General features: G+C 40.4%; 1 protein-coding gene across 1 annotated transcript in view; it reads left to right on the top strand.

The window, feature by feature from the left end:
• Window positions 1–22250, top strand: part of adamtsl7 (ADAMTS-like 7) — a 553762-nt gene that overhangs the window by 110394 nt on the left and 421118 nt on the right. The window contains exon 5 of the mRNA XM_072256321.1: window positions 12319–12421. Within this exon, the coding sequence (XP_072112422.1) occupies window positions 12319–12421 (103 nt within the window). The remainder of the gene's footprint in view (window positions 1–12318; window positions 12422–22250) is intronic.

The following is a 22250-nucleotide window of genomic DNA, read 5'->3' as shown; positions in this document are numbered from 1 at the left end:
GACTGGCAACCAAATCCTCTAATAGCTTAGGAACTGTGGAGAAGCTGGGAAAGATGGCAGTGTGTTGTCAGCTCACATGCTGAGCATGTTTTCAGATGTCACCTCAGATGAGATGAGAAGCAAGAGACAACCCCTTGGTTAGGCTGCACTTGGCGTGTTGTTTGCAGTTCCTGTCACCCCATTATAGGAATGATGTAGAAGCATAGGAAAGGATACGGAAGAAGTTTACCGGGATGCTTGCTGGTTTAGAAAGCATGAGTTCTAGGGTCAAACCTTAACTCCCAGGTTTCTCTGGAGCATTGGAGGCCGACGGGAGCCCTAATAGAAGTCTATAAAATTATGAGAGGCAGCGATGAGGTAGACCGTCAGATTCCTTTCCTCAGGGTAGAAATGTCAAATATTGGAGGACATGCTTTTAAGGGAAAAGGGAGAACGTTTAAGGGAAATATGGTGGGTAGTTTTTTTTTTAGAGAGAGAGTGCCCAGAGCAGGTTTCAAGAGTAGTGGTGGAAGCAGCTATAATGACGGCTTTAAAGAAGATTTTACATAGACACATGGATTGGAAGAGACTGGAGGATATGGATTATGAGCAGGTAGAAGAGATTGAGTTTAATTCAGCCACGTGTTTGAAACAGATATTGTGGGCTGAAGGGTGTGTTTCTGTGCTATACCTGTTCTATGAGATAAGGTAGATCACTGGGGGAAACCAACAGGTAATGGAGCAAGAGGCAAAGTCATTGCAGGTAACTATCTGGCTAACAAGTAAGAATGGAGACAGGTGAATGCAGTCCTACTGTCCAACTGGTGGTGAATCATCAAAGGATGGGATGTTTATCAGTGTCAGAGGCTGCTGATGAGCGAGAAGGAAAAAAGACAGCTGGATAACATGATCACATAGGATCTAATTTTCGATGTTGATAAAACATTTTCTGAGCAGTAGTAACTCTCTCTTTCACTTTTTGACTGTTGAGCATACCTCATTATTTTCCTCTGTGTTTAGCACTGGATTTGCATTCTACATCTCTGAATACAGTAAGTTTAAGTTTGGTTTTAATAAACTTGTCACATTTCTTTATCATTTTAGATCTGTTTTATACCCAATTATCTTAAAACTGAAGATGGCCTTGTCCCTTTTTACCTCACCTAAATTTGTCACATTTCTCATTTTGTTTCCTTTTGCTATTTTCACACTGCTACATTGATTTATTTCTAGTCTTTCCCTATTAGATTAGTTCATTTTCCTTTCTAATTTACTCCCAACTAAATGAATTATGAAAACAAGGAAGACTTTTGTTTCCCTTATGGGAAGCAACACCAGCTGGAATCTTGAACATGTTTCCCACAAGTGGTATGTTAATCTCAGTCCTAGCCTGGTACGGTGAAAACAACTTTACTTAATTTGATGAATTGTCCCACTGTCTCATTTCCTACCACCAAACTGACTAATACCCGTAATGCGGTAACCTACTGTGAATTTACTTGTTATAATTTTATCCTTCCTATTACCTAATTTTAACCAGATTGATTTTAAGTAATTGCCAGAATGTCTCTATTAACAGTGTTAATGAATTATTCATTAATAATTTTCTCTGATTTTTGTATGCCTTTAATCTGTTAAAGGTGCATTAATTTTTCAGTTAAGAACATCTCTGCTTCCAGAATTGTTAATGGTTCTAATTCTCTGGTAATGTTTGTAATGTCATGCCCACTAACAAACAAACTGCTCAACAGATGAATCTTCTCTACCTCAAGACTCCTTTTTATTTCTGATAACATTGGCACTGAATTTCCAGGGAGCCATTTACTTGATTCCCTAACCATGAGGTCTGCATTTGGTTAGAATATTCCAGTGACAGTTTGGTCCAGGAAATTTACTCTGACTGTTTGGCAGGGAACAGTGTGGTGGAGGGCCTGAGAAATTTAATTCCCAGGAGGTGCTTCATGATCCAGCCAAGGCACGCACCCAGTCAGTACAGCTGTCAAGTAGATTAAAAGTTTGGGAATTTTCTGACCCACAAATATTTGAAAATACCTAACACCATTAAAAATTAAGGAATGTTAAAATTATTAAAAATTTAAAACAAAATGCTTGAAACAATAAAGAGCACATAAGCACAATTAAATACTTACAAACTTATAGAGTTAATTTAAAATGCATTGACATTACAGCCATTTCTCCCCAGTCTTCACCAAGTCTAAACAGGCAAAGTTTGTGGTCATATTTATCAACCTAAATGGATCTCTGAAAGGTCTCCCTCAACGTACAGTCAGCAAGTTCAGGACTTCCTTGTCTATACTTGAACAGTTTAACTGATTTTTCCTCTATACTCCCAAGCTAAGTTCTCTTCTTTTCATGCTAGTTTAAACTCCAGCACTTCTTCTTAATTGGTGTCATTTTAGATCAGGTTATAATCCCCCCTTTGACATTGCAATCCTCGATTATTAGCAAGTCTCCTTTGTTGTGCTGAGAATGTGAACTCTTCCTTTCAGCACAAGCCATGCCTTTATAAGACATAGGAGCAGAATTAGGCCACTTGGCTCCATCATTCAATCATGGCTAATTTATTATCCCTCTCAATCCCATTCTCCACCTTCTTCCCATAACCTTTGATGCCTGACTGATCAAGAAGCTGAACAACCTCTGCTTTAAATGTACTCAATCATTTGGCCTCTACAGCCCTATGTGGCAATGAATCCCAGATATTCACTGCCCTCTGGTAAAGAATTCCTCCTCATCTCTATTCTGAGGCTGTGCTCTCCGGTCCTAGACTCACCCACTATAGATTATGAGGACACACAGTCCTCTTTTATTGTCATTTAGTAATGCATGCATTAAGAAATGATACAATATTCCTCCGGTGTGATATCACAGAAACACAGGACAAACCAAGACTGAAAAACTGACAAAAACCACATAATTATAACATATAGTTACAACAGTGCAAACAATACCATAACTTGATGAAGAACAGGCCATGGGCACGGTAAAAAAAAGTTCAAAGTCTCTCGGAAGTCCCACATCTCATGCAGACAGGAGAAGGAAGAAAACTCTCCCTGCCATGCCCGACCACAGTCGGACTCTGAGTCCATCCAAAAACTTCGAGCCTCCGACCAGCCCTCCGACACCAAGCACTGAGCACCATCTCTGCCGAGCGCTTCGACCCCAGCCCTGGCCACCAGCAGCAGGCAAAGCCAAGGATTTTAGGGCCTTCCCTCTAGAGATCCTTGATTGCACAGTAGCAGCGGCAGCGAACCGGGCATTTCAGAAGTTTCTCCTGATGTTCCTCCATGCTTCTCACGGCTGTCTCCATCAAATCAGAATTATGCACAGTACCCTATGTAACAAATACGATATCATTTCACCGGAGAGCTGCGCGTGCTGCGTCACGCCACCATCTTCTCCTCCCGCCTCCCCACATCCAGGTCTTTCAATAATCAATGTTAAAGGTTCAAGGTACATTTATTATCAAAGAATGCATGTAGTATACAACTCTAAGATTCACCTTCCCCAGAAGGCCACAAAACAAAGGAAACCATGGAGGCTGTTCAAAGAAAAACATCAACCCCCCCCCCCCAGTGCAAAGAAAAACAAAACCACACGAGCAGCCACAAGAACATCAACACTTCTCCACAAATATAAAAACAAATCATGCAACCAGCAGCAAGGACGTCAATGCCCCACGTACAAAAAAATAAATCATGCAAACGGCAACAAGACATCAGCCTCCTGCCCCCCCACTCCACAAACAAATAAAAACAATTTGCGCGACTGGGAACAAGAACATCACATCCCCATGTACAAAAAACAAATCGTACAAGCAGCAACAAGGACATCAAACTGCAAACCCCTCTCCCATGCAAACAGCAGACAAATCATGCAAGCAGCAACAAAGAAGAAAGGGAATAAACACAAACTATAAAAACACAAATCTGAAAGAGTCCAAGAGAACTGCAGTCCAATCCATAAATCGCAGACTCAGAACTTCGGTACCATCCTTCGACAGCATTGAGGGAGAAAGAGACCATTCGAACACAGGAACCTTTGCTTGGGAGCAGTGAGTGAAAGACCGTTATACACAAATCCCTTCCTCCGACAGCAGCAAATGAAAGGCTGGTAAATGACGCTGAACAGTCGCTCACCTTCTGCACTCGCTTCTATGTCTCAATCTATCTCGACACTTTAGTTAGCAAGATCAGCAAGAAATGGAGTTGAATATGGGTTCTCTAAGCTTGTTGGACTCCAGGCTGCTCACCTCCTGGAATCTTCTTGGAGAGAGAAAACTCCAGATCACTCAATCGATCTTCAAATTGTAGATCAGAGGCTCTAAAGTGACAAAAGCACATATAAAATAAAAAGAAAATGTGAAAGAAACAGTTTGTGGACTACCGGACATAGCATTGTTCACTAGTGGCATCTTGACCAGGGAAAATGTTACATGTTACGGGGAAAATGTGCTTGGCAACTAAATATTCCTGGATTTAATTGCTTCAGGTGTGATAGAATCGGAGGGTCAAGTGGGTAGGTGTTGCTCTACTTGTCAGAGAAAATATTACAGCGGTGCTGTGGCAGGATAGATTAGAGGGTTCGTCTAGGGAGGCTGTTTTGGTGGAATTGAGGAATGGGAAAGGTGTAGTAACTCTTATGGGGGTGTATTATAGACCACCAAATGGGGAGCGAGAATTGGAGGAGCAAATTTGTAAGGAGATAGCAGGTATTTGTAGTAAGCACAAGGTTGTGATTGTGGGAGATTTTAATTTTCCACACATAGACTGGGAAGCCCATACTTGAAAAGGGCTGAATGGTTTGGAGTTTGTAAAATGTGTGCAGGATAGTTTTTTGCAGCAATACATAGAGGTACCAACTAGAGAAGGGGCAGTTTTGGATCTCCTGTTAGGAAATGAGATAGGTCAGGTGACAGAGGTTTGTGCTGGGAAGCACTTCGGGTCCAGTGATCACAATGCTAGTAGTTTCAATATAATTATGGAGAAGGCTAGGTCTGGACCCAGGGTTGAGATTTTTGATTGGAGAAAGGCTAACTTTGAGGAGATGCTAAAGGATTTAGGAGTGGATTGGGACAATTTGTTTTATGGGAAGGATGTAATAGAGAAATGGAGATCATTTAAAGGTGAAATTTTGAGAGTACAGAATCTTTATGTTCCTGTTAGGTTGAAAGGAAAGGTTAAAAGTTTGAGAGAGCCATGGTTTTCAAGGGATATTGGAAACTTGTTTCGGAAAAAGAGAGATACCTACAATAAATGTAGGCAGCATGGAGTAAATGAGCTGCTCGAGGAATATAAAGAATGTAAAAAGAATCTTAAGAAAGAAATTAGGAAAGCTAAAAGAAGATATGAGGTTGCTTTGGCAAGTAAGGTGAAAATAAATCCCAAGGGTCTGTACTGTTATATTAATAGCAAAAGGATAGTGAGGGATAAAATTGGTCCCTTAGAGAATCAGAGTGGACAGCTATGTGTGGAGCCAAAAGAGATCGGGGAGATTCTGAACAATTTCTTTTCTTCGGTATTCACTAAGGAGGAAGGATATTGAATTGTGTAAGATAAGGGAAACAGGTAGGGAAGTTATGGAAACTATGATGATTAAAGAAGAGGAAGTACTGGAGCTTTTAAGGAATATAAAAGTGGATAAATCTCTGGATCCATGACAGGATATTCCCTAGGACCTTGAGGGAAGTTAATGTGGAAATAGCAGGGGCTCTGACAGAAATATTTCAAATGTCATTAGAAACGGGCATGGTGCTGGAGGATTGGCGTATTGCTCATGTTGTTTCATTGTTTAAAAATGGTTCTAAGACTAAACCCAGCAATTATCAGCCTGTGAGTTTGACGTCAGTGGTGGGTAAATTGATGGAAAGTATTCTTAGAGATGGTATATATAATTTTCTGGATAGACAGGGTCTGATTAGGAACAGTCAACATGGATTTGTGCGTGGAAGGTCATGTTTGACAAATCTTATTGAATTTTTTAAAGAGGTTACTAGGAATGTTGACGAGGGTAAAGCAGTGGATGTTGTCTATATGGACTTCAGCAAGGCCTTTGACAACGTCCCACACGGAAGGTTGGTTAGGAAGGTTCAATCGTTAGGTATTAATATTGAAATAGCAAAATGGATTCAGCAGTGGCTGGATGGGAGACGCTTGTTTCCATGCTGTAATTGTTATATGGTTATATGGAAAAGGTTAGTGTTTAGTAGATTTCAATGAGATTACCTGCTCAGTCTTCTCAACTTCAGCGAGTACAGGCCCAGAGTCATCAAACGCTCCTCATACATTCACTCTTTCTTTCCTGGAATCATTTTCGTGATCCTCATCTGGACCCTCTCTAATCTCATTTATTTGTTTGCCATATGGCACACAAAAAAATAGAGATGAACACCTTTGAGAAGTTTTTATCAATCCAGGAGAAATAGGCTCTAAAACACCTCAGTCGTGCTTCCGTGTCATTGGTGCTGATAGAGAACATGGTTTCAATATTAGAAGATATTTTGAGATATTTACTGTGGTACCTTTGCAATTGTTCCCTCTAAGCTGCGCGGTAACTGAAATGCTCCCACATGCATAGCCTTTGTTGCCACACATCTGGAATAAAGACAGTCAAAATTAAAGTTCACAAAACATGGAAGATTTCTTTATTGTACCTCATTATACTCTTCAATTAATAGAATCAAAGGTATGATTTTTCAATTTCATTTGAAATATTCATAGTATTCATATTACAAAAAAAAACATTTAAAGTGCAATGCAGTCTTCAGGCCATATAAGATTTTCCCACTCAGAGCAATGGTTGGTCCGTGCAGCTGGAAATAAAAATAGAAGGAACGTTTAGAAGCAACTGGCATGTATTTGTTCAGGTCTTCTACTGCTCCAACTTCCTGCAAAGTATCCGAAGGAATATTGCCTGAATGGCACCTCTGGCTGTGATTACCCCTGAACAAAATTATCTTTAACTAAATAATCATTTTGGTAATACTGAAGGTATTACTTTATGCCACACCATTACAAATAATAGAATTATCAGCCAAAATACCACTTCAGCTTTGTTGTAGAATATTGATCCATATGATAAAAAGGAAATCATTGATCCAAAAGCATTTTGAGCCAATAATCCAGGCTTTCAGAGTTGTCAACAAACAAGAGAAAATCTTCAGTTGCTGGAAATCTGAGCAGCACACACAAAATGCCGAAGGAACTCAGCAGGCTAGGCAGCATCTAGGAAAATAGTATGGTCGAAGATTTGGGCTAAAACACTAAATTTGAGAATGGCCTGAGAATTTATTAATTTAGCATATATCAAAAAAATCAAATAATTGGCTGTGGATCTCAGTAAGGGGAAGTTGGGAGAATATGCACCAGTTCTCATTGAGGGGTCACTGGTGGAAAGAGTGAGAGAAACTTCCAGTTCATCATCTCGGAGTATCTATCCTGGACCCAACACATTGAAATTAGGAAAAAGGCTGCTGGCTGCTATATCCAATTAGGAGTTAGACTCGAGCGAATTTCGACAGATATATGGTGGAGAGCATTTTGACTGGTTACATCACCATCTGGTATAAGGCGCCAATATATAAGACCATAAGATATAGGAGCAGAATTTGGCCATTTGGCCCATCGAGTCTGCTGTGCCATTTCGTCATGGCTGATCCAATGTTCCTCTCAGCCCCAATCTCCTGCCATCTCCCAGTATCCCTTTATGCCCTGACCAATCAAGAATCTTATCAACCTCTGCCTTAAATATACCCCCAATGACATGACCTCCACAACTACCTGTGGTAAAGAATTCAACAGAGTCACCACGCTCTGGCTAAGGAAATTCCTCCCCATTTCCATTCTAAAAGGTCACCCCTGTATTCTGAGGCTGCGTCCTCTGGTCCTAGACTCTCCCACCATAGGAAGCATCCACTTGACTAATGTCTTTCACCATTCAATAGATTCAATGAGGTCACCGCTCATTCTTCTGAATTACAGCGAATACAGTCCCAGAACTATCAAACCTCTTCAGAAGACAAGCCATTCAATGCTGGAATCATTTTTTGTGAACCTCCTTAGAACCCTCTCCAGCTTCAGCACATCCTTTCTAAGATAAGGGGCCCAACCAAACCTGCTCACAGTACTCCAAGTGAGGTCTCACCAGTGTTGTGTAAGGTCTCAGCATTATATCCTTGCTTTTATATTCTAGTCTTCTTGAAATGAATACTAACATTGCATTTGCCTTCCTCACCACAGACTCAACCTGCAAATTAATCTCAGGGAATCCTGCACAAGGACTCCCAAGCCCCTTTGCACCTCAGTTGTTTGTATTTTCTCTCCATTTAGAAAATACTCAACCCTTCATTTCTTCTACCAAAGTATATGACCATACACTTCCCGACGCTGTATTCCATCTGCCATTTCTTTGCCCATTCTCCTAATCTGTCTATGTCCTTCTGTGGCCTCTCTGCTTCCTCAAAACTACCTGTCCCTCCACCTATCTTCATATCGTCTGCAAACTTTGCAACAAATCCATCAATTCTATCATCAAAATCATTGACATATAACGTAAAAAGAATCAGTCCCAACACAAATCCCTGTGGAATACCACTAGTCACTGGCAGCCAGCCAAAAGAGGCTCCCTTTATTCCCCCTTTTTGCCTCCTGCCAACAAACCACTGCATTATCCATGCTAGAATCTTTCCTGTAATACCATGGGCTCGTAGCTTGTTAAATAGCCTTTGTGCGGCACCTTGTCAAAGGCCTTCTGAACATCCAAGTGCGCAACATCAACCAATTCTCCTTTGTCTATCCTGCTTGTTATTTCTTCAAAGAATTCCAACAGATTTGTCAGGCAAGTTTTTCCCTTGAAGAAACCATGCTGACTATGGCCTGCTTTGTCATGTGCCTCCAAGAACCCTGAGACATCATCCTTAGTAATTGACTCCAACATCTTCGCAACCACTGAGGTCAGACGAACTGGCCTATAGTTTCCTTTCTTCTGCCTCTCTCCCTTCTTGAAGAGTGGAATGACATTTTCAATTTCCCATTCTTCCAGAACCATTCCATAATGCGGGGATTATTGAAAGATCATTACTAATTCCTCACAATCTTTTCAGCCACCTCTTTCAGGGGTGTATACCATCTGGTCCAGTTGACTTATCTACCTTCAGACCTTTCAGTTTCTCAAGAATCTTCTCTTCAGTTAACTTCACAGACTTCATGCCCCGAAACCTGGAACTTCCACCATACTGCGAGTGTCTTCCACTGTGAAGACTGATGCAAAATACTTAATCAGTTCATCCGTCATTTTGTTGTCCTCCATTACTATCTCTCCAGCATTGTTTTTCCAGTGGTCTGATATCCACTCTTGCCTCTCTTTTATACTTTATGTATTGGAAGAAACTTTTGGAATCCTCTTTAATATTATTAGCTAGCTTACTTTCATATTCCATATTTACCTTCTTAATGACTTTTTAGTTGCCTTATGTTGGTTTTTAAAAACCCAATCCTCTAACTTCCCACTAATTTTTGCTCTCTTATGTGCCCTCTCTCTGGCTTTTATGTTGGCTTTCACTTCTCTTGTTAGCCACAGTAGTGTTATCTTTCCTTTAGAATACTTCTTGCTCTCGGGGATGTATTTACCCTGTGCCTTCCGAATTGCTTCCAGAAATTCTAGCTGTTGCTGCTCTGCCATCATCACTGCCAGTATCTGAGTGTCAATATCTCTGAGGACCTACCCTGGATGCAACATATTGATACAGCTATAAAGAAGGCAAGACAGCCGCTCTACCTGCATTTCATTAGGAGTTTGAGGAGATTTAGTTTGTGAACTAAAACAGTCAAAAGCATTTACAAATGTACCGTGGAAAACATTCTGACTGACTGCATCACCGCCTGGTATTGGGGTGGGGGTACTGCACAAGATCAAAGTAATTTGCAGAAACTTGTAAAATTAGTCAGCTCCATCATGGGTACTAGCCTCTGTAGTATCCAAGACATCTTCAAGGAGCAATGTCTTAAGTAGACAGCTTCCTTCATTAAGGACCACCACCACCTAGGACATGCCTTCTTCTCATTGCTACCATCAGGAAGGAGGTACAGAAGCCTGAAGGGACACACTCAGTGGTTCAGGAATAGCTCCTTTCCCCTCTGCCATCCAATTTCTAAATGGACATTGAACCCACGAACACTACCCCTCACTACCTTTCTATTTCTGTTTTTTGTTGCACTACTGATTTTAGCTCAACTATTTAATAGACCTGTATATATTTAATGGAATTCAGATTTTTTCTCTATTTATTTATCATGTATTTCACTGTACTGCTGCCATAAAGTTAACAAATTTCACAACATATGCTGGTGATATTAAACCTGATTATCATTCTGATTCTGAATATGCAGGATCAAAAGAGAGTTTGCAGAGGGTTGTGGGCTCTGCCAGGTCCATCAAGGACACAACCCCAAAGGGCCTGTTCCTGTGCTGCAGTGTTCCTAACTCAACCCACTATCAATTACATCTTCAAAAGGAGGCGCCTCGGGAAGGTGGATGCCACCTTAAGGACCATCACCCTCTGGGACATGCCTTCTCATTACTATCGTCAGGGCTGAGGTACAGGAGCCTGAAGACCCACACTCAACCTTTTAGGAGCAGCTTCTTTCTTTCTGCCATCAGATTTCTGAACAGTCCATGAACACTACCCAGTTATTCTTCTGTACACTGTATGTATATATGTATTTATTTATTTATGTATGTATGTATGCACATATGTATTCATTGTAACTTATGGTAATTTTTATGTCATGAACTGTCCTGTTCCCACAAAATAACACATTTCACAACATATGTCAGTGATAATAAACCTGATTCTGATATCTTCTTGTGCTGCAGATCATTGTCCTTGTACAAACGTTGCTGCAGCTCAAATCAATATTTGCTGTACATCTCATGTGCCTGGAGCACATTAGATGTACAGCATCATATGCCACACACATCCAGTACATTGATCTTATTAATAGCCTGCTTTTGTGCTACCTATCGTCATCTATTGCCGCTCGTCTCCTGGTTTGGAGATCCTTTAGAACAGTCATTGAAGAGATAAATGAAGGGTTCCTTTAATTACCATGTGAAGCTGGTTGTGATTTTCTTTTTTGGAAGATTTCATGCATAATTCTCTGGCATCCACCACAAATTCCACATGAGCAATGGCAAAATGTGCTCCCATCTCCGATGTCTATCTCACCATTCTACCATACTCTCTGTAAACAGCCTTATGTCCGGCCACCCTGAGGGCTGCAGAGTTGGTGTTAATGGTGCAGGTGTGTACTTTCCCAAAATTGATGTGCATAACTGAGGAAAGGATTCAGTTGATGCCTGTTGTGTGCAGAATGTATTACACCAATTAATAAAAAAAATGTCCAGATGCAAACATTAATGTTGACATTTTTTTATGAAGAAGGAGGGAAAAGAATTCTTATGGCATCCAGGGAAGTATCCCTCTTTCAACTAACCAAAAACAGATTATCATTGGCTCATTACTCATATCTGTAGTGTTTGTGGAATCTGTAGTGCAAGTTGGCTCCCATATTTCCTACAACGTGTCAATGCTTATACTAAAGTGATGATCTTTGGCAATGTTGTGCTTAGGATATGGAATGCATTATTTAAATACAAGATGATATATTCTCAGAAAGGCATTCTTGGTTATTGTTCTATGTTCTACAACAAAAATACATGGTTGCTGTTAATTTGCTGCCTGTTGTAACTTATCGAACTGATACTAAAATGAGAAACTTACTGTGATTCAGTCTGGGCCTTTCTCTCCGTGCCCTGGTCCTTGCTCAGGGAGAATGAGGGTCTGGAACCATTGCCATTGCATTATACTTCTCCTTCTGTCAAGTTCTTCTCTGACAAAAGTATGAGACCCAAAATATTTCCAAACAAGCAGCTGCTTGAAGACAAATAATATGTCCTTTGTGCAAGGTTAAAGGAAAATTCTTGAACAAAAATATCACTGCAATGATCCCATCTTTTTAGTTCTTTGCAGAGAACAACAGATTATGTATAACTTGTAAAAGTGGATATTTCATTTCATTACTCACCACCAAGTGCACGTCTGGTTAAATTGCAATTGCAGTGATCTTTTTATAGGTCCCTGTGCTGATTCATGGCGTTTGCTAACAATATTGCTTATTACTTTCAGTGTACCTCAACGATGTCCAGTTATATTGCTTGTTGTGGAGTAACAACTACTTTACTAAATAGATCTACAATAAGCAAGCTCCATAAATGTTAACCTGATTTTTTTTTTGTGTGTGTTTGTGTTGTCTATGACAGCCCTGCCCAGCTGGGAGTCGGGACTTTCGGGAGGTGCAGTGTTCAGCTTATAATGACAAAGCTTTTACGGGAAAATATTATGAATGGGGACCTTTTACTGATGGTGAGTGCACTTCAGCTACAGGCTTAAGGACAAAAGCAATTGTCTTCATATAGTCAGTACAAAATGTAAATACCACACGGGAGTTTAAGTATTATGTGTATTTTTTGTATTAAAGTATCTCTTACTCACATATTATACTTTGCCTTTGTTTTATCACCTTGATTGAGCAATAAGTCAAAGTTGAGTTTATTGTCATGTACACAAGTACATGTTTGTACAGGTGCAATGAAAATTTACATGCAGCAAAATCTCAGGCACATAGCATCAGATGCAAAACTTTCCTAAGAAAAAATAGAAACTAAACATTAACTATGTTTAAGACCATACGATATAGGAGCAGAATTAGGCCATTCGGCCCATCAAGTCTGCTCTGCCATTCTACCATGGCTGATTATTATCCCTCTGAACCCCATTTTCCTGCTTTCTCCTCATTACTTTTGATGCTCTTACTAATCAGGAATTTATCAATTTCTACTATTTAAATATACCCAACGACTTGGTCTCCACAGCCATTTGTGGCAATGAATTCCACAGATTCATAACCCTCTGGCTAAAGAAATTTCTCCTCATCTCTGTTGAAAAAGGACATTCTGTTCCGATTCTGTGCCCTCTGGTTCTACACTCCCCACTATAGAAAACATCCCCTCCACATCCACTCTATCTAAACCTTTCAATATTTGATGTGTTTCATTGAGATCGACCTCAACCCCCCTGCCCCATTTCTTCTAAACTCCAGTGAGTACAGGCCCACAGCTATGAAATGCTCCTCATACATTAACCCTTTTATTCCTAGGATTATTCTTATTCAAGAAAGAATGTAATTTAAACAAAAGCAAAATCTGTTATCATAGTGTGGCTATGTGGCTATACTGAGGTAGTGATTAGGGTTGTACAGGTTGGGTCATGTACTGAACAGTTGAAGGGAGGCAGCTGTTCCTGTATCTGGTGGTTCTGAAGCAACATCTGTCACTACATTTATGTTACCATTGTTATTTGTACCTGTGAAAGGAATAGGATATTGGGATTCATTCTTCATCGAGTAGCTGGCATTGTCATGGCTTCTCTGATCATCTCACAGCAGTTTCAGGTGTTGTTACCTGGTAACTCCATTATTTGTTGCAGATTTACTGTCTGAATGTCCTTGGCATTTTCGGCATGGTTTTAATAAACTTTCCTCTTGTCTCCTCAACTTTTGTCCCCATATAATTTCTTTAAAATCAGCAACCCTTCACCAGTGTCTCTCTTTCCAGGATATTGTCAACAATGTTACTACACCCAGTTCTCTGTTGCTGAGACAAGTAACTGACCTGTGGAAACTCATCAATACCATAAAATATCTCCAAACCAGAAAGTGACGAGACACCTCAAGTCTTCACATAGAGACAGCAGCCATGAACCTAGTGCAGAGTCTGATATTAGAAAGGTACAAGTGTTTGAGCCCCACAACTCCAAGCTTAATATGCAGATACCACTCAGAAGTTTTCTACCAGTACCATTTAAAGCACTGATTTGTTAAATAAGCTGGAGTTAAGCTGGTCAGACTGCAGACCTAGGGATTTTCCCTTCTATATTATTCTTATAATTTCTTCAGGATTAAATGAATTGTTTCCATTCCAGTTATGTGGGTTCTGGTCGCTGATGAGGCTAGTGTGGGTTCCACAGATCATGTCGCAGCTGGAGTAGCAGCTGACTGGGTGGATAGGAAAATCAGAGTTGGTGCATTCCTTCTGTCACATTCTCCAGGCTTCTGTGTGCTCCAAATTAAGAGACTCCAAGGTTCTCAGTGCCATCCCAGATGCTGCTTTTTAATTATGTTTGTTCAAGGTCCAAAGATTCCCACACTAATTTTCAAGGAGGCTTTAAGTTGTTTTCTGTGAGACTTGAGACTTGAGCCTTGACATGTTTTCTCCTGAATGAATGCTCGTAATCTCTTGTTATGACAGAGCTGAAAGTAGAGTGCTTGTTTCAGGATGCTGGTGCCTGGCTTGGAAATACTGTGGCACACACATCAAAGCTGGCTGATTGTAACAAGAGCATCATATCTGGCACAGAAGGGAACACTACTGCTGATTATTTGTCCCACCAGTTGTATCAATAGGTGGATGAATTGTCAACAGTGTCCAAGGACCCATTTAACACCATGAACTACATTTGTTTATAATCAAACACATTGGGATATCCATAAGACAATAAGATATTAGAGCAGAATTAGGCCACAGCCTATTGAATTTGTTCTGCCATTTGATCGTGGCTGATCCATTTTCCTCTCAACCCCATGTTCCTGCCTTCTCTCTCTGTAATCTTTCATGCATTGACTTATCAAGAATCTATCAACCTCCACCTTAAATACACTCATTGACCTGGTCCCCACAAGTCACTTATAGCAATGAATTCCACAGTTTCACCAGTCTCTGGCTAGAGAAGTTTCTCTTCATCTCTGATCCAAATAGATGTCCCTCTACTCCGAGGTTGTGCCCTCTGGTTCTAGACTCCATCACTTTAGGAATCATCCTCTCCACATCCACTATATCTTTGCCTTTCAACATACGATAGGTTTCAATGAGATCCCCCCTCATTCTTTAAATTCCAGTGTGTACAGTCCCAGAGCCATCAAACACTCCTCATATGATAAGTCTATCAATCCTAGAATCATTTTTGTAACCTACTTTGAACCTTCTCCAATGTCAGCACAACCTTTCTTAGATAAGGGGCCTCACCTGTGCCTTATAAAGCCTTAGCATTACATCCTTAGCATTACATTATATTCTAGTCCTCTTGAAATGAATGCAAACATTGCATTTGCCTTCCTCACCACCAACTCAACCTGCCTCAGATTTTTGAATTTTCTCCTTATTTAGAAATTGGTCTATGCTTTTATTCCTTCTACCAAAGTGCTTAACTATACACTTCCCAAAACTGTATTGCGTCTGCCACTTCTTTGCACATTCTTCTAATCCATCTAAGTCCTTCTGCAGCCTTCCTGCTTCCTCAACACTATCGGCCCCTTCATCTATCTTCGTATCATCTGCAAATTTGGCTGCAAAGCCATCAATTCTGTCATCAAAATCATTGACATACAATGTAAAAAGAAGCATTCCCAACACTGAATCCTGCAGAGCACCACTAGTCACCAACAGCCAATCAGAAAAGGCTACATTTATTCCCACTCTATGCTTCCTGCCAATCAGCCAATGCTCTATCCATGATAGTATCTTTCCTGTTATACCATGGGCTCCTATCCTGCTAAACAGCCTCACACGTGGCACCTTGTCAAATGCCTTTTAAAAATCCAAGTACACAACATCCACAGATTCTCCTTCATATCCAGCTGACATCTACCTTCAGACCTTTCAGCTTCCCAAGTACCTTCTCCCTAGTAATAGCAACTGCTCTCACTTCTGCCCCCTGACACTACTGAAGACAGGAAAGGTAACGAATGTCTACCGAAGGGTTTCAGCCCGAAACGTCGGCTGTATTCTTTTTCATAGATGCTGCCTGGCCTGCTGATTTTCTCCAGCATTTTGCGTGTGTTGCTCAGATTTCCAGCATCTGCAGATTTTCTCTTGTTTGTGTCTAAATGAATGTTTTGTCTTTAGTATTAATTTATTTAACTCGGGCGTCCAATAGTCAGAATATGATTGTCATGTGTACTGAAAAGAAAGTTGTAAAGTTAACTTTCAATGCTCTGAGAACTTCTTCATTCAAGTGAACAGAATCATTTCAATTACTTGGGAAGTGAGATAATTTGCCTGGAGCCCAGAAGTAGTCACTTAATGGTTTGTATTTCATAATTACTACCCATTAGCTGAGTTAAACAATGAAATGAAATTAACAAAGATATTTTAAATTAGGTAGTAAGGGACATGGGAGAGAAGAAACTACATAGATAATAAACAGAACTGTCAGAGCAGCAAAAAAATTGATTATGATTTACTATTTTCTTCGTTCTTGTCTTGAAACCTGGATAATGGAAATATATGGCCTTGATAGAACCAACTGATTAATTTCAGTGGAATTCCGTACCACTGTCTAAGGAAGGGAAATGAAAATCTAGTTCTCTCTCCCTGTCTCTGTCTGTAACCATAGAACAGATCTGTAATCTGAAACACACTAGATAAAGTAAATATCAGTCATGATCTTGTTGGGGGTGAGTGAGCCTGTGAAGAGGTGAGAAGGTGCTTGAAGATGGTGGAGAGCTTTGAATATTGCTGCAGGAGATAATAGGACTGGTGATGACAAGAAACCTGTTGCTTGGTTAATGGAACTGCTGGCTGAATTGAACCATCAAGGTGCTAACTGACTGTTCGCCAGTGAAGTGGCAAGCTGTCTGTTAGTACTTTGAAAGCTCAGTTAGGCAGAAGGGAAGGTGGAAAGTACCTCAACTTTAGAGAAATTTTGGATGGTGTTTGTAATTGGAATTCCCATTCTACAGGAATGCTTAGTTGGAATTCAGACCTCCTTCCAATAGCTTTTCCATCTGAAAGCTTCGAGTCCTTGACTTTTGGCACATTTTTAATACACTTAAAGTCAGAGGAGTGTTGGTGTGATGTGTCTTCCTTGTTGCATTGTTAACCAGTGTGGATAATTCTTGTCTTTGATGCCTTCATTTGGACTGTTTTTGGGCTACAGTCAGACAACCTTTGTGTTTCATTGAGTTAACAGAATTTATCACCATATATAATACTGATGACTTAAGGAATAGTCTCCAGCCAAACATGTCAGTAAAATTCATAAGCCTTGTCCTTTACATTTTTATGTTGGATTCTGGCATATTAGTGAACCCTTAAATTAGTTGTTTACCTTCATTTATGGAAGACAGGATTGTCCTTGAACTGATGGGGTTGTTTAGTTTTCATGTGTGTGCAGCCTTGTAGCTTCACCAGGTTGGGATATTGCTTAATATATTCCTGCTTCTCCCTACATGCTACTGTACAATCCTCAATAAGGCAGAAGTGTCACCTATCTTTATGGTAATGAAGGAAAGAGGTATTTGCTAGGCTTATTTTTAATGGCAAACCACCTATGGAACCAATCAGCCACTCCTGAATCCCGTAACTTTTAATTGGGGCCAGCTATCTATTGATGAAAAGAAACAGAAAATGTTGGAAACTCTCAACAGCAGTGTCATCTTCAGAAAGAAAAAGGCAATATTTCAGGCTGAAGATCTTTTGCCCACTTCATGGAATTAATTCCCAGCTATTAAATTAGTCAATACCTACTGTATTGAAAGAGGATTATAAGAAGTTATTGGCAATTTAAATGGTAAAACATAACCACTTGATGTTTCATGTCTTAAGTTACTTCATTCATTTGTTTCTGTCATTGTTTAAAGTGGAATTCTGCTCTTTATGAAATCTTTCTCTTGCTTTTAGTTTCTTAAGGCCTCCTGGTGTCTTTGTTTGAAAGTCCTTCGCCTATCTGTTCATCACATTAAATGATCTGTGAAAGGCAGGACATTTTTCTTTCAAGAAGCTTGCATTACTGAAAAGACATTCATCACGTGTTAGATGAAATATTTCAGAAAATAGTGCACAATATGTTTTAACAAATGCCTCAGTGATAGATATATTGCTTATTTGAAAAGCTGTTAAAAATGCTTTAAATTACATGGAAAGGGCTGGGCTTTTGTGACTATTGTAAAATGATGAGAGTATGAACAGCTGCAGATCCTGCCTACTGTCCAGCCTCAGCTGCCACAGATAATTACCCACTACTCAAAGCCGATTGTAACATTCGTTCTACTTGAACTAATTTGATGGGAATTGGGGATTCATCCTGTTCTCTTTCTGGTAAATCTTCATTCAAATCTGCTGTGTTCCATTCTGTCCAGTGCAATGATCCTGCAGGATTCAAGACCTCCAGGTTTCTAATTTGCACTTCTTTTTTAAACCCTTGTTTTTAATTGTCTCATAAAGGTAACACCACAAATGGTACACAATCTACCTTTTTGTCACCATAGTGAGTTATTAACTGTCTGAAATTGAGAGCATTGTCAGTAATGTCTGGAATGTAGAGGGTACTAAACACATCATTCCATGCATTTCTTTCTAGCATCATTCCGTTTAATATTGGACACATATGGTTATGATCGTAATTCTTCCCCTGCCCTTCCTCACCCCCTTGTCCTGTAACTGATATCTGATCCTTATGAAAGCTTGTCCTTCTGCCTGCACAGTACACTATGCTCATTCATTAGTATGTCAATATGTCATTGGCATGTGTAAAACAGGGGAGAGAGAAGTTTATTAGTGGTCAGTTATGCCAAATGTGAACAAAAGCATTGGCTGCTAATTGGACTTGCCTCCAACACATAACTGAGGAATTGAATGTCAGATATTGAATGGAAATGCCAGGCAACACTCAGATGTTTAGCTTTGTGGCCCAGTGGAGAATATTACTCTTTTGATCTTGACTATATTTCTACTAAATTCATAAATCAAACTCATTTTGTACTGTGCAGTACTTTTTCTACAATGTTCCCTTGCAATTCGTAGAACCTTATAATGGATTCAGATAACTTTATAAATAGGCGAAGTTCTGTAACATACTTGTATTGTTAGTGGAAGTTGCACAGAAAGCAGCATGTGTGGAAAGAATGTTGGATATTGGTATCCCAACTAATCCATACCAAGCAAATGGAAATATTCTCAATCTCTGCACCAAGGTCCTCACTGGCAAAATCCTATGGAGTTTTATCACCTGTTTAAGGTCTCGCTTTGAGGAATGGTTGATCTTATTATAGTTAAATATTAACTATGAACACTCATATTGGATTAGACTCCCATAATTCGACTAAACAGTTCACCTGGAGTAACTGCCTTTTTTGGGTTAATGCTCATTTGTGTCAACATTCCAGCAATCAACTACATTTGCAAAATAGTTTAATTAGGTCTCACTGCTTGCATCTCATTTAAAATCAGCCAAAATTGGAGCTCTGTGCATTTACAATTAATTGTCCACACCTTGCTTAAGAATGATTTCATTACTGATGAAAATTTGCTAAATGAAAAAAGCAAGAAGGGAATTCTCAAAAGGAAATAACCTCTTTTTTTCCCCAAACCTTGTCAACACCAGCATGTTCTCGACTCGGGGAATATTTGTTAAAGCTACATAGTGATTAGACTCAAAAGGAGTGTGTGATTGATTATGGACACAGGAGATTCTATCGATGCCAGAAGTCTTGAGTAACACACACAAAATGCTGGAGGAACTCAGCTGGTCAGGCAGCATTTATGGAGGAAAAGAACAGTTGACATTTTGAGCAGAAAGAAGGGTCTTAGCCCAAAATGTCTTGGGTTTTTATTTACAGTAAACAGCAATGTTCGTACTTGACAGTTCCAACCTTGAGTCATCGAATCATACAGCATAGGAAAAGCCCCATGTGGTATAACTATGTTTCTCTAACTTGCAAAAATTTCTATCCCCTCTCCCTCCTTTTCCATTCCTCATTCTGGCTCCCTTCTTACCCTTTCTCTTCTCCTCACCTGCCTATTACTCCCTTCTAATGGCCCTCCTCCTTTCCTTTCTTACATGGTCCTGTCACCTTTCACATCAGATTCATATCTCAGTCCTTTACCTTTTGTATCTATCACCTCCCAGCTTCTCATTTTAGCTCCCTTCCCCACCCATCCATCTCCCCCTTCACTTGGCTCCACCTATCATCTGCCAGCTTGTAATCCTTCCCTCCTCGCCTTCTTATATTGGTTTCTTCCCCCATCATTTTCAGTTCTGTTGAAGGATGTTGGTCCAAGATATCGCCTGTTTATTCCTCCCAATAAATGCTGTCTGATCTGGTGAGTTCTCCAGCATTTTTGTGTGTGTTGCTATGGGAAGTGGTCATTTGGTTCATCTGGTTCAGGCTGACCTAGATGTCTATTCTACTTACCTGCTTTTTATCCAGGTCCCCCTAAATCAGCGGTTCCAACCATTTTTATGCTATGGAGCCTTAGCATTAACGAAGGAGTCCATGAACCACAGGTTTTGAACCCCTGCTTCTAAATGTTTCCTATCGAAGTGCCTTTTAAATGTTAGTAAATGTTCCTACCTGTGTTCTCATTCATGTCTTTCTATTAACATCTCCTCTAGATAGATCAGCCGTGAGTAACAAGTTTTCACCACCTCACCCACCCAACAACACACCACATGTGACCTGGCCTCCACCATATTACAGGTGTTCCTTCTTTCCACCACCTCCCTTCTCTGCAATTTAAAACGTATTTGATTTCTACTTTTTCTAATTCTGATGAAAGGTCATCAGCTTGAAATTTAACACAGTTTCTCTCTCCACAACACACACAAAATTCGAGAGGAACTCAGCAAGTCAAGTAGCATTAATGGAGGAGAATAAACAACCATCAATTTGGACTGAGATCCTTCATTATCACTGGAAAAGAAGGGGGCAGAAGCCAGAATATAAAAGTGGGGGGTAGGAAAGGAATAGAAGCTGACAGGTGAGGCAGAAGATGTGTGGGTTTGGCGAGTGTGGGAAGGACGATTAAGTTAGAGGCTAGGAGTAAGTGAAAGAGGTAAAGAGTTGAAGAAGAAGGAAACTATTAGGAGTGGACAGTGGATGATGGAAGAATGGGAAGGAGGAGTGGAACCAGAGGGAAGTGATGGGTAGGTGAGGGAAAAGAGAAATGGGTTAGAGAGTAACCAGAATGGAGAATGAAATAAGGGAGAAGGGGATAGAGGGAGTAATTACTAGAAGTTGGAGAAATTAATGTTTATGCCATTAGATTGGAAGTGACCCAAGCGGAATATGAGTTCTTGATTCTCCAAACCGAGTTTGTTTTCCTCATAGCAGTAGTGGAGGTCAGGGACAGATGTGTTAGAATGGGAATTGGAAGTCAAATTGAAATGACTGGCCACTGGGGGATCCTTCCTTTTGTGGCAGATGGGGCGAAGGTGCTTGACGAAAAGGTGCCCCAATCTGCTTAAGGTCTCACCAGTGTAGAAGAGGCCAAACCAGGAACATTAGCTACAATATCTACCCCTAGCAGACTTGCAGGTGAAGTGTCACCTTACCTGGAAGCACTGTTTGGGGCGCTGAATGGCGGTGAGGGAAGTGATGTAGGGGCAGGTGTTGCTCTTGTCATGCTTGCAGGGTTAAATGCTGAGAGAGAGATCAGTGGGGAGGGACAAGTAGACAAGGAAGTCACATAGAGAGCGATTCCCTATGGAAAGCAGAAAGGGTGAGGAAAGGAAGGATGTGCTCAGTGGTAGGAACCTATAGATGATGGTGGCAGTTACAGAGAACGATATGCCGGATAATCTCAGATGTTCAAGAATGGAAAGCCTCATCCTAAGACCAAATGCAGCAGAGATGGAGGATCTAAGAAGGGAACAACATTTTTACAAGTGACATGAGTGGGAAGAAGTATAGTCAAGGTAACTGTAAGAGTCAGGAGGTTTGTAAAAGATGTCAGTAGATAATGTGTCTCAAGAGATGGAGACAGAAAGATCAAGTAAATGGACAAAGGTCTCAGAGATTGACCAAGTAACTTTGATGTCAGAGTGGAGGCTGGGGGCAAAGTTAACAAGAATTAGCAAACTCAGCATGTGTGCAGGAAGCAGCGCCAATGCAGTTGTCAATACAGTGGAGAAAGAGTTGGGGAGTGTTACCAGTATAAGCTTGATACATGGACTTTTCCATGTAGTTGAAGAAAAGGCTGAGCCCATGGTTACATCTTTGCTTTGACATAAGTAGGAGGACCCAAAAGAGAAATTGTTGAGGCTGAGAACCAGTTCTACTGAACAGAGGAGGGTGGTAGTGGTGGAGGAAAACCGGTTAGGTTCGTTTTTGTGTGTTATCACGAGGGAGGGGAGTTGA

Source organism: Mobula birostris, chromosome 4 (genome assembly GCF_030028105.1).
Source record: "Mobula birostris isolate sMobBir1 chromosome 4, sMobBir1.hap1, whole genome shotgun sequence".
NCBI lineage: Eukaryota > Metazoa > Chordata > Chondrichthyes > Myliobatiformes > Myliobatidae > Mobula > Mobula birostris.
The sequence above is the reverse complement of the archived record's forward strand: the minus strand, read 5'-3'. Positions and strand labels throughout refer to the sequence as shown.